Source organism: Desmodus rotundus, chromosome 12 (genome assembly GCF_022682495.2).
Source record: "Desmodus rotundus isolate HL8 chromosome 12, HLdesRot8A.1, whole genome shotgun sequence".
Taxonomy (NCBI): domain Eukaryota; kingdom Metazoa; phylum Chordata; class Mammalia; order Chiroptera; family Phyllostomidae; genus Desmodus; species Desmodus rotundus.
The window spans coordinates 59,632,162-59,644,593 of NC_071398.1; the positions used below are offsets into that span (position 1 = coordinate 59,632,162).

At 45.6% G+C, this 12,432-nt stretch overlaps 1 protein-coding gene across 2 annotated transcripts in view; it reads right to left on the bottom strand.

Moving 5' to 3' along the window:
- VAV3 (vav guanine nucleotide exchange factor 3) overlaps positions 1–12,432 on the bottom strand; it is a 273,882-nt gene that overhangs the window by 111,503 nt on the left and 149,947 nt on the right. For both annotated transcript variants that reach the window (XM_024570427.4, XM_045203367.3), the window contains 2 exons: positions 11,078–11,210; positions 10,618–10,727 (listed from right to left, as the gene is read on the bottom strand). In XM_024570427.4, coding sequence (XP_024426195.2) covers positions 10,618–10,727; positions 11,078–11,210 — 243 coding nt within the window. The remainder of the gene's footprint in view (positions 1–10,617; positions 10,728–11,077; positions 11,211–12,432) is intronic.

Here is a 12,432-nt window from a genome sequence, read left to right on the forward strand (position 1 = left end):
ATGAGGCCCCACAGGCCCCCCTAAGAATAGAGTGCAGTACTACTCGAAGACACTCTGGAAACTATAAAGCACTCTGTGAGAGCAAGGAATCATCCTAATGTGTTACCAGACTCCAAATACTCCTTAGCACAAAGGAACCGAAATCTGAAACCGTCCTTACAATATCAGAACCAGAAAGAAATGCTATCTGTAACCCAGTTAGAGGACCTCAGATCGATTTCTAAACACCTTGAAAATTAAAATTGTCACATTTACTTTTTGTGGGGATGACAGCAGCTAGCACCATACCCTGACCATAATATTGGATGGAAATTAAACACTCCACTCACCCATCCCTTTACCTAACCCAGATTAGTAGCCAACTAAACTAGTTAATGAAAGAATCTTCCACAATGAAGCCTGCTTTTATTTATTCAAGGGAAAGAATCTTTAAAACACAAACCAGGAGGAATAACTATCTCCAAATTTCTGAAGGGTTACTATAAAGGAAAAAAAAGATAGGTTCTAGAAGTAACATTAGGGAATCATACTTGAAAAGACAGATTTCAACTCATTGTATGGAAGAGCTTTCTGCAGACAAACTAAGCAAAGAGTGAGCAGAGGTAGTGAGTTCCTCATCACCAGAGGCATTCAAGCATAAGCTACACTGGGAAAGAACTTGTAGGAAAGTCTCAGGCATTAAATGGTTGGAATAGAATAGCCTGAAACTCCTCTTCAGAGTGTTTTTCAGAGTGTTTAGGAGTTCATAAAGCAGCATGGTTTCTGATGGTCTTTATCATTATAAACCGGTGTTCATTTCTGAATGAGAAATGAACAGGGGGAAACCACCTAGAAGAAATTAATTTTTCTATATTACTTATCAATGGCAAATGGCAATTTTTCCTAGTTACTTAAAGCAAAAAAATATATACTTAACCTATAACAACTTACTTTTTTCTAAATGAAGAGTAAAAGCTTTCAGGTGCAAACGCCTTTCTTACCTCCTTAGGGGGCTGAATAATTCTTTCAACATTTTCCCAGCAGCATTACAATGCATCGGACTTTTCTATGTTAAAATGTCCAATTCTATGCTCCTCCACCAAAGGAACATGGTATAAACCCTCTCATGTATCTTGCAGTTTCCCATCGCTTTGCACTGACAGAATAACGAGGGCTTGAAAATATAAGCCTCATTAGAATGCAACCTCCGTGAAGGAAGAAAACTGTCTTATCTACTGTTATATCCTAGTGCTTAGGACAGTTCCTGGGCATATTTGAGACGCTCAAGGAACACGTGAGCCAACGAGTGAACGCAGAGACACAATATCCAGTCTCACTCAATGACCACTGCGGTATGACCTTCTCTCTCCCCCTAGACCGCTAGGTCTTCCTGCCCCATGGAGAGGGAAAAGGAAGGCTCTCCCTTAGTTCCCTTGCAAGGATGGCCAATCTTCGACTGCAGCTTATTTTGTACTGTGTAGCCCAAATTAGTAATTCTCATGATGTAATATTTTCCTACCAAGAAATATCCTAAAAGTAGTACAGGTGACAGTAACGATGAGGTTCAGACTTAAAGCTCGCTCGCATTCCAGAATTCACTTCTTAGAGGCCACCATACTCACAGCCCACTCCCTGTAACAAGCGATTCCAGAACAGACTTAGCCTTTGTGTTCATCCCTATGTCACCCAGACAGGCTGCAGCCGGTGACGCTCACGGCCGGGGTAAACGCTCCGGTCGCAGCTCTGTTACTCATGTAAGAAGAACACACAATAAGTCAAAGGCTCTGTTGTCAAAGCTCGGGGAAAGCAGTACTATTCGGCTTACCTGTTTCATTTGCATTTACTTTTCACCACAGCAATGTTACTTGTTGGTGGAAATGCCGACACGTGTCCATTCTTCCTCCTGCCTATTCCTTACTTCCCCTTCCCTATAAGCATGCTTGGGAAGGCCAGAAAAATGTCAAGTGAGTATTAAATATTACCAGACAGAAAGGAGCGAGGTTGATGCCCACTAGGCAATAGCAGAACAAGAATACTATTTAATATTTACTACTGCTTTGCCACGCGCGAAGTGCTTTTGCATGTTTCTGGATCACACAGGTTACTCAAAACTTCCGTTTAATGACAGCCGTGATTTTTCTGAGCACTGCCCCGTGTCCTGCTTCTTTTATTGCCGCCAGGAAACTGCGGTTCAGCTCCCCATACTCACTTCACTGCCAGTTCTGAATGTAGACATTACGCTACATTCAGGGAGCGGGGGGCTGGCTCAGCTTGGGAGGTGACGTGACTAGGTCAGCACCCGAGACTCCGCATAGCCCAGAGGCAACAGACCGTGTCAGCATGGATTCCACAACCATAAACAAACCCTTCAGATTAGAAGCTGGTAATGAAAGCCTTTCAAGGAGAAAGAATAAAGGGCTGTTTTTAGAGAAAATAATTTCTTAAAAATATGCATGTGGACAAATAAATACAGAGATGCCTTGTGGAGAAGGCTTTAGTAGTTATGCAGGTAAGGCTACCAGTTTCCAAACAGACCCTGACAGACTGGACACCCAGAGAGTGCCAAAGCAGGTGATACCACAGTCAAAATGTCACCCCCACAGGCAGGCCAACCAGGAAGGCTTGCCCTAGGGCCAACTCTTAACACGACCATCATCTTCCTTCACGTCTTCTAGTTCTCCCGAAAGGAGAGTTCAGAATGAGCAGCAGGCACAAAGGCCAGCACTGCTAGGGAGAGAGTGTGTTCAAGAGCACAGAGAGCCATCACTGACTGCACACCCCGCTTACCCACAGGCTTGGCGTCTGAGGACAGAGGAGCTGGCCCGAGGTCATCACTGACCCGGATTCTGTGGGCCTCACTGTCCCTTCCGATAAACCATGTGATAAAACTTGATGAAACCTGATAGCCGATACTCAGCAGGACGGCACAGAATAATGCCAAATACAGAGCCTTCGTCCAGGTATCTGGGCTTGGGTGGAGCAGAGAACATTCTGTAGGTAAATCATCATGATGGCCTAAATAGGAATTAGTGCTACTAAAAAAAAAAAAAATCACCCTTCTACAAAAGGCCACGCTGTGGTTCCATGACAGCTGAGATCATTTGGGGGCGGCACACACTCCCTCTGTTCCTGAGGCCTAACTCATCTTCCTCCTGCTGTGAAACTGGGCTCGCTCACAACAGCTCCAGGTCAAGTTCGGCCGGCCCGCCACCCGTGACTGGGACACAGCACACTCACTCGGCTGTGTGTTACCTACGGCTGCGCTACCGCCGCAGTGATGGAATTGATGTTGTGACACAGAGCACCCAGCCCATGGAGCCCCAAGTGTCTCCTTCGTGAGTGCTTCCAGGGAAAGGACGCTGCCCCCTTGTTCTGAGAGACGAAGTGTGTGGTCTCAACAGATACTTCTTCATTTATTGGAGAAGATCCACACAGACTTCCCAATGAAGCAAATGAAGAGGGGGAGGGAGAAGAGGAGAGAGAAGTAACGGCATTACCACCCAGCCAGCAGCCTCAGCCGTCAGAGTCTGGGTTTGCTGGAGAATCCTCTGACACCTTTGCACCTATCAGAGGATCTACCTCAGGGCAAAGATATAAAGAGTCTTTTAAATTTGACAATAGAAGATGACAATAGAATGTCAAAGTTGCTGCCAAATCTTCGATATTGTAAATAGGGGTCTCTCATCAATCAGCAAAAGCCACCTTCTCTGGAGACACCTAACCACATGTCCTCATCTTAAATTGACCCATAACAGAGTGGTTTTATTCCTGTAAATCCCAGGATGGCCAGGGGAGGCACTGTCTCTCAGGCCAGAGGCATGGAAGGTATACCTATAGCAACCACAATAACCAAAGAAGCAACTTCATTCTTCACTTAGCATTTCAAAGATTACACAAGGGACTATAATTCAGAGTCCATAGAAGTATATTTCAAAAGGCCCCTTTCCAAATTCCTCAGATTCCAAAATCAGTCCAGAGCCTCACTCCCACCAAAACCCAAAGCTTTCTTTCCACTTCCCAAACCTACAAAGCTGTCTTTTCCCTTTCTCCCAGTAGTAACCCTGTAGTTCAATCTAGCTTTCCTCCTGAAACACACACACACACACACACACACACACACACACAAAAGGAGCCTCATTCTTTAGGAGGAGAAAAGAGAGGCAGAATTGGGCAGGCAAGTAACAGATTCTCCTTATCACATATGGGGACTGCTGGGTGGAAGGAAGGCTATAAACATGGCACTTGGATAAATTTTGTCCCGCTGTTCAATTGCGATCGTGACAGAAGACAGGAGAGGTGAGGCTACGAATTTGGCACAGTGGTCAGGAGAGGTCTCTCTCACCAGGGACACTTAAAGTCACCATGTGTAGGATGAAGGACTAGCTCCATGGAGAGCAGGAGGCACGACTGTGCTGGTGACCCTGCGCATTGTTCCAGGACTGAGACATGCTCTCCTAACTATGGCACACTGAGCACAGGGAAAGCTCACGGAAAGATGGACCAGAAGAAATCACAGAGGGCCTTCTTAGGTCCTGCTAGGAAGTTTGCTATTATCCCGAACGCAATACATAGCCAATAAAGGGTTTCAAGTAGAGCAGGACCCAATCAGATGGCCCTGGGGCTTCCTGAAGAGCAGACTAATTGGGAGGGGGCGGGGAATGACGGAGATGCATGGGGTGAGGATGAAGATGACAAACAGGGTCAGATTTAATCTGCAGAGATTGGTGAGAAATTGATTACATGTGGAGGCAGAGGGCAAGTCTGGGCCTCCCTCTATTTATAATCAAGTAAATTGGGAGGAAGAGATTATTTCAATAGCAATATCAAGAATTCAGTCTTCAAACTCAATCTATTATACATTAATCAAAAATGATTCTATTTAGAAGTTACAGTATTTAAATTCAATTGCAATAGCCCCCTTGTCGCTGGAGGCCCAGGGCCCCCAACAGTGTCTGCGAACAAGGCAAGTACGCCATCAGTGTTTGCAGAATGAATGCAATTTCCTCTGGTAATTATCTCTCTGGTATCCAGACTAGCTGAGCAATATCTTTAGATTAAATCAAATTATGTTTGATAAAATATAATTTTATATTTAAACTGTGAAAAGCACGCTCATTGCTCTGAGGGTACACACTGCGGAAGGCATCCTTCAGGAAGACGTGTCAGTCTGGCGGGGCCCGAGCTGGGGGAAAAAGGCTTCGGGACGTTGTACGACCGACCTCTGGTTATTTAAATTCTCCCTGTTAATTCTGTGGCATGTGGGCTTTTTATAGCGAGTGACCTCAAACTCCTTCTGGAAGTAAACGGCAAATGAATTAAAAAGAAATTCTCTGGCTCAGATTACACAGGATCTGTGGGGTGTAATGGTCCCATGAGCATCCCCTTCCCCACCCCCACTTGGAGAATGCTCCTTTGCAGGGGTTCGTCTGGGAAACGAAGCTCAGGGGCTGCCCCTTGACGAAAATACAGCAGTGTGGCCTGGTCTCCGAGCCCCTCCCCAGCTCTAGAATTTCCACAGCCTCTTCTTCTCCTCTCCCCTCTCCCCTACTCTTAGCATGTAACAGATAACCCTCCTGGGCTACTACTTCAGCAGACGTTAGTGATTTCTGTGCTGTTGCCCCTTGGGTAATTCACGCAGCCTCGTGCCTGGCCTACGATGCCCAGCGAGGAATCTGTGTCTGACAGCGGTAAGACTGTGTCTGGACCATCAAAGGGGCTTTCTTCATTCAAGGGAGTAAATATGAACCGTGAGAACTTCAAGCATTAGGTCGAGTGCCTCAGAAGAAATTCCAGGCGAAAGGGCCTTCCAGTTCCTTCCAACAAACACTACAAAGGCTGGTTCAGAATCTACCACTTTCTACCCCAGGCAACACTTTTCTCCCCCCTATTTTTTCTTTCCCTAACTCATCCATTAAAAAAGCCTTCTTATTCTATTACCCAATTTCTTTATTTCTTAATTTGACTCAATGTTGACTTACTTCTGAAACAGTTAAAGAAACTGCCCGATCCTCTAGGTCCTAGTCGCTGTGCAAAGAAAAAAGAAACCTGACTCCAGTTTGAGACAGAGGACTGGAGGCCAGGTGCTTATTTTAGGACCTTCGTGGACAAAGAAAACGCTGTGACCTGAGACCTTGAACTCCACCATGAAGGCCATGGCACCGAACGCACCCACAGTTGCTGAAATGCTCCTGTGATTGCTACTCTCCTGAGCTATGACATGCATATGACAATGTTTATTCACGTAAATCTAACAGAATTCTTGCAAACCCACCGGGTACAAGGGGCTGGGGGCCACACAGACACAGCTCCCTAGCAATATTTCGATCCTTGCTATACGCACAAGCGACCACATTTTCTGACATTCTGGGAACTGGCTTCTGCTAATAAAAACACTTACCACCCTATTTCACAAGATAACGAAGTGGAATTGTGAGAAACAGTGGCAAGAGGCCCTTTGGAAATAAATAAGAATACGTGACATGTATCAGTCAGTCTCTTACAGCCGCACATGAGTCTGTAGAGTGGGGTGGCCAGGACTGCCGCTCTCCAGCGTCACCCCAGTCAGGGATCCATCCAACAGCCTCAAGGGCGAAGGTCAAACAACAACAACGAAACATCCCGCGTCCTGCCATTTCCAAGTGGGTCACTGCCACTGTTCTCTTTGCTCGGCCTTTCTTACGGAGGTTTGCCAAGTCGGATGTGGTTCCCTGCACATCTGAACTGCTGGAAGTGGTTGTGGCCAAAGGCAGTCAGAGGACCTGGCTCCCGAGCAGGGACGGGATGGGCTTGGAAAGGCCGGGCCTGAGGGGCAGGCTGCTGGCCACCAGGGAGGATTCACATTCCTGGATACTTACTGTTCTATCGGTTTTCCTGCTTTCCTGCGGTCTTTTTGAACGTTCTAAATTAAGAGCAGTGTTCACGCCTTAAAGGTGATTTGCAATTTTTTTTTAAATAAAAATGATCCAATCATCCTATAAACAGCAGAGTTGCCATCTTCTCTAAATAGAACTGGCAAGCATTTCGTCAGCCTTAAAATATCACCTCCCTTGATTCCCCACCAGCCTCCAACCAATGCCTCCCTTTCCTTCCCAGAATGCCTTTAAGCGCCACCCTGGAATGTTCTAGGAGGACCCCGGGACCCATGCTGGTGCTCAGGAAACTTGGAAGGAGCCAGCCTGTGGAGACGCATCAGGGCTCACTGTTCTCGAGCGGTGCCCTTCACTCTGCGGGGTCTCTCGGTGTTCTCTGTTACTCTCCAAAAGAGAGTACTAAAGCTTTAGGTAATGCGTTTAAAATAGAAAAATGTGAACCATGGGCAATGTCTTCAAATTATTCTAACTTCCTGAGCACAAGACAAGGCAGGGCTGGCTGTTTTACAAAGCAGGGTGCAGGGTTTTCCTGCCGAACAAGCTTCAAAAAAAGAGGGGAAGAAATAAGATAATGGAATATTCTGGGGCTGGAATAAAACCCCAAGTGAGTTTATTTTGCCAGGCGTAGCATAGTCCCTGCATGTAGAAGTCCTCGACGTCACCTTTGAGCAATTCTCAAAGAAAACTACCCCCTTCCTAGGCTGCTTGGCTGGGTAGATCGGTTAGTTAGAGCATCGTCCCCATATGCCAAAGTTGTGGGTTCGATCCCCAGTTACTGCACATACAAGAAGCAACCAATGGCCCTGACTGGGTGGCTCAAGTGGTTGGAGCATCACCCTGATACACCAGGGCTGAGGCTTCAATTCCCAGTCAGGGCACACACCTGGGTTGTGGGTTCAATCCCCAGATGGGGCGAATATAGGGGGCAGTCTATCAATGTTTTTCTTTCACAACTCTCTCTCTCACTCTCTCTCTCTCTCTCTCTCTCTCTCTCTCTCTCTCTCCTCCTCTCTCTCTCTCTCTCTCTCTCTCCTCTCTCTCTCTCTCTCTCTCTCTCTTTCCCTCTCGGTAAAATCAATGAATACATCCTCAGATGAGGATTTAAAAAAAAAAGAAGAGTGACCCAATGAATGCATAAATATGTGACAAACCCATGTCTATGTCTCTCTCTCACACTCGCTCTCTCAAATCAATAAATTAAAAATAAAAAAAAATTTTAAAGATACTTCTACCATCTCGCCATGTGCTTAGAAAATTTTTAAGATATTTTAAAAAGGTACTTCCACCGTCTAGCTATGGGCCTGGGCAGTCAGTCCATGGAACCCTAACCTACTGACAGCCACTTACTTCTATGGCCGTTGCACTGTCCTGCTGAGACGCCTGCAAAAGCCTCACGGGTGACCTGTGGTGGCACAGCCACCTTCCTTGCAGTGGAACAAGCTCCACCCACAGTCTCATCTGTGCACACCTGCAGGCAGCCCCCACAGGTGACCGACAGCTGGCCATCTCTCCCCCTTCCATAGTAACACAACCTCGGTTCTCAGCCAAGCACGGCGATTACATTCCCTAGACTCCCTCGTCAGATGTGGCCACATGACTAAGTTCTGGCCAGTATCATGTAACAGAAGTTTGTGGCATTTCTGCCAGGGATCCTTAAATGCAAGGGCCCCCTTCTGCCGCCTAGAATGAGGATTCTACAGCTGGCACTCCAGCAGCTGTCTTGGCCGGCGAGGTGGCCAGCCTGTGGACAGAAGCCCAATGCTGATCGAGGCCCAGTGGGAAGATCTGAGCCCAGGGCCTGACCATGCCCACGAGAGCCGCCTTCCCATCCTCGTCTGCCTGCCCCAGGCCCTCTTACGTGAGGCAGATGTAACCACCCATCTCGTCCAGTCTTGTCCCCAGAATTTAGCTGCGTGACTCACGGCAACGGAACAAAATACAGGGCGGGGCAAAAGTCAGTCTACAGTTGTGAGTACATGGAACCCAGAGTTTATTCTTGCATTATTATTAATGATTGCATTATTTTCCACACGAACAACCGCAAGAGTACGTTTGCCCCACCCTGTGTTAACTGAATGCCTATCCCATAGTCCAAGTCCGTATGTCTGCTCTGGACAAGAAATTTAACTTCCCTCCTCTGCAGAAATTCCTTCACTCATCTGATGATTATATGTTTGAACAGGGCCCACGAGAAAATACCAGCCTAGCATTTTCCCCACAAACGCAAAGGCCTGAGCTCAGCTCTGCCTCTGCACATTATCACCAGCCCCTGCCTCCTGCCGCTCCAATTCTATCTGCTCGACTCCAAGTGCTGCCTGTCACTGGACACCTCACCAAAGTAGCACACTAGGCTTATGACATGGCCCACTGGGTGAACGTCACCGCCTGTGCCCCAAACCAAAGGGGTCCCTGTGGCGTAGCCACTGAATTAATGCAACGTCTCCAGTTTCGTAATTGTGATAAATAACAATACATTGCAAAAACTCTCATAGTATCCTGGAAGATGCCCTCTAACTTGATAAGACCTCATCGGTGCCGTGCTGAGATCCTAAATACAAGACGATGTTAGTAACAATAGTGGTAACAACAGATCCCACTATTGTTTAGCACCATGTGACTGCTGTTGTGCTCTGTGGCGAGCACTCTGCCTGACACACATTCTCTGGAATTCAAGTTACTCTTGTCCCTACTTTACAGAGCAGGAAACCGAGGCCCTGAGACGTCAAACGGCGTGGCTAAGACTTGCAGCTCACAGCCGTGATCGTCGCTGAATCCAGAGCAGTCTGTTTGCTCACGGATATTTTCGCTGCACAAGGCTATCACTCAAAATGGTATATGAAATAACCTTAAGAAAACCCCTATGACCTCACTGCAGAAGCGAAGTAAAACAATCCAATCCCACCACCATTTCACATGAGCGCGAGCATTTCTTAAAACAAAGGGAAAAAATGAAAAACCTGATAAGATTTGTCTGCAAATGGTAAATAATGCCAGAATACAAATAAAGCAAATCACAAAAGTGGTTTTTCTTTCTTCCACCTTTCGCTAAGTTTCCATTTCAAGGTGACCTCTGCATTTCCATAACCAGGGTCATTATGCACCTTTTAATCCATAAACATCAAAATGGAAAAGAAACCCCTATAATGGCATGTTCTGGTGTAATTACATCTCTTTGTGCCATTCCTTTGCAAGCAGGTCTGAATTATTTCCCACCTCTTTGTTGAGCTTCTACTTTAATAAAAGGAAAGAACCCTGAAAGAAATCAAGCCCTTAAAGCGTTCATTGACTATGTCAAGCAATTTATCCAGGATTCAAACAATAAATGAGTTAAAAACAAACAAGGGGGAAATCCATCTTTCTACTAAAAATAAGGTATGTGTGTATGTATGTGTGTGCCTGTGTTTGGGGGGGTGGGTGTCTATAGTCAGTTTAAAAAAACATACATATTAAAAACATGGTCATTTCATTAAAAGTTTATCATGAGAATAATTAATATTGCCATAGGCCACGGAAAGCTACAGAATTAGAAGACACCCAGGAGGAAAAAGTCAAACAGAAGGCTAGAGCGCCCTCTTTCTTTTCCTTGAAGAAATTCACCCGAACCTCTCTCCTCCGGGACCCACAGCAGCCCGCAGAAAGCGCAGAGAGTGTGCCCGCAGTCTGAGAACAGACACCACGAGCACTAGAGCACATTTACTGGTGGTTCATTATTCATAAGAGATTTAGGTAATAGGGGGAAAAGAGCACTTTTAAAAGTAGAAATACTCACAAAGCCATTTCAAACTGTTCCAGCCATTTTTTCTTTAAATCTTTTGTTTTGCAATAAAATTCTAACCCATTTTGTCCTTGGGTATGGATGAGGTAGAAGCCATAAGACCACTGTTAAAATTAATATTCCTCAGGTTAATACGATCATTCGTTCATCACCCCATGTTTCCAAATTCACTAAAACACCACTATAATCCTCCACAAACCTCTCGCACCATTAACAAACTGTGACCAATCCAGGCTACTGTAGTCAACTGCACATCTATAATGATTTCTATGCCACATGCATTTTACTGTCTTTCATTAAGCATTAGAGATGAACCTATCAGCTGCGACATTGGCCAGTTATTTCCTAATCAACTTCTAGAAACAGAAACACCTGAATGAATAAGCTCCCATGAATGTCTTAGCACACTTTCCTTGAAATTAATAATCACGGTTATTAATTTCCAAGAACTCACCTTTTTGTTTTCTTTATCGGTCGTAGGATTGTTGGCGATTTTGTACTGCTGGAGATCTATTATTTCCTTCATTTCATAGTTGTCGCCTTTCCTTTTGCAGACAATGACTGCCAGGTCAAACAGGAAGATGTGCCTGAGAGAGAGAGAGAGCGGGAGAGAGAGGGAGAGAGGGGGGGGGAGCGTTTTAACATGGCTTGGAAGCAGGTGTTAGTCCTTCCCTTGTAAATTTAATTCAACCCACCAAACATTTTCCTGGTGAGGGAAAGGCAACGGCAGCGCTGAGCTTTGAAAACGATGACCCGTGCCAATTTAATCCCTTCCCTAAATGAAGGGCCTCCCTGTGCCTCAGTTTCCTCGTTCGAAAAACAAGCAAAATCCTGAGAACACTAGGCACCCTGCCACGCAGCCGTAAGAAACCATTGAGATCTGCCATGAACTGCTGCCCTTGAACAATTATTTGTTTTTACTTTAAAAGCCAAACACTGACAGAATAATATTAATGAAAACAATGGCAGTTAACTTCCGCTGACGTTATCAGGAGTCGGCCAGCACGCCTTGAGCATTCAGGCCTTCCGCAAAGACAATTACATCCCCGGGGCCACGCGTGGAGGGAGACATTATTATTATCATCTGCAGTTCTTCGCGGGGGAAAACTGAGGCTTAGGGAGTGAACAGCTCAAGGTCGCATGCTGCTGAGCACGGGGTCTAACCAACCCGTGCTTTTACCCTGCAGGTCGCTCCTCAAGACTTAAGGGACCTCCTGAGACACAACCTGAGTGGTCCGTGAGCCAAATGTAAACTAGAAAACTTCTGGTTAAATTTACATGTTATTTCTTTTCTTTCTTATTAAAAACAATGTAATGGGGTGGGGGGGAGGCTTTATAATCCTGTCATCCAATACCAACACATACTTGTATCTTTTTGAAAACAGTGATCTCCACGCACACATTTTTAAAACAATGATAAGGATGCACTTGTGTGGCTTTAATACTTGCATCACTTTCAAAGCCTATTTTCCTGGAGATGCTAAAAAGACATGTGTCTTCTGGGAGCTACCTGCAAGCCAGGAAGTCTGGGTGGAAGTAAGGGCTGATGCTGCCCCCTGCTGGCTGACTTTCTCATTTCCAAAGGTTCCAGAAAATGGCCATTTCAAGCAAAATCACATATATATAATTAGGGACACAAGGCCAAGCTTACTAATCTTCAAGGGCTCCACCTACAAATTTCCCTCCAGAAAGTCCCATGAAATGGTCCTCACTTAGATTTCTTCCTCAGGACATTTTGTATTATTTTCCACTTTTTAAAAAACATATACCAAAAAAATAAAACAATTGTGTTTCTAACGGTAGCTATCT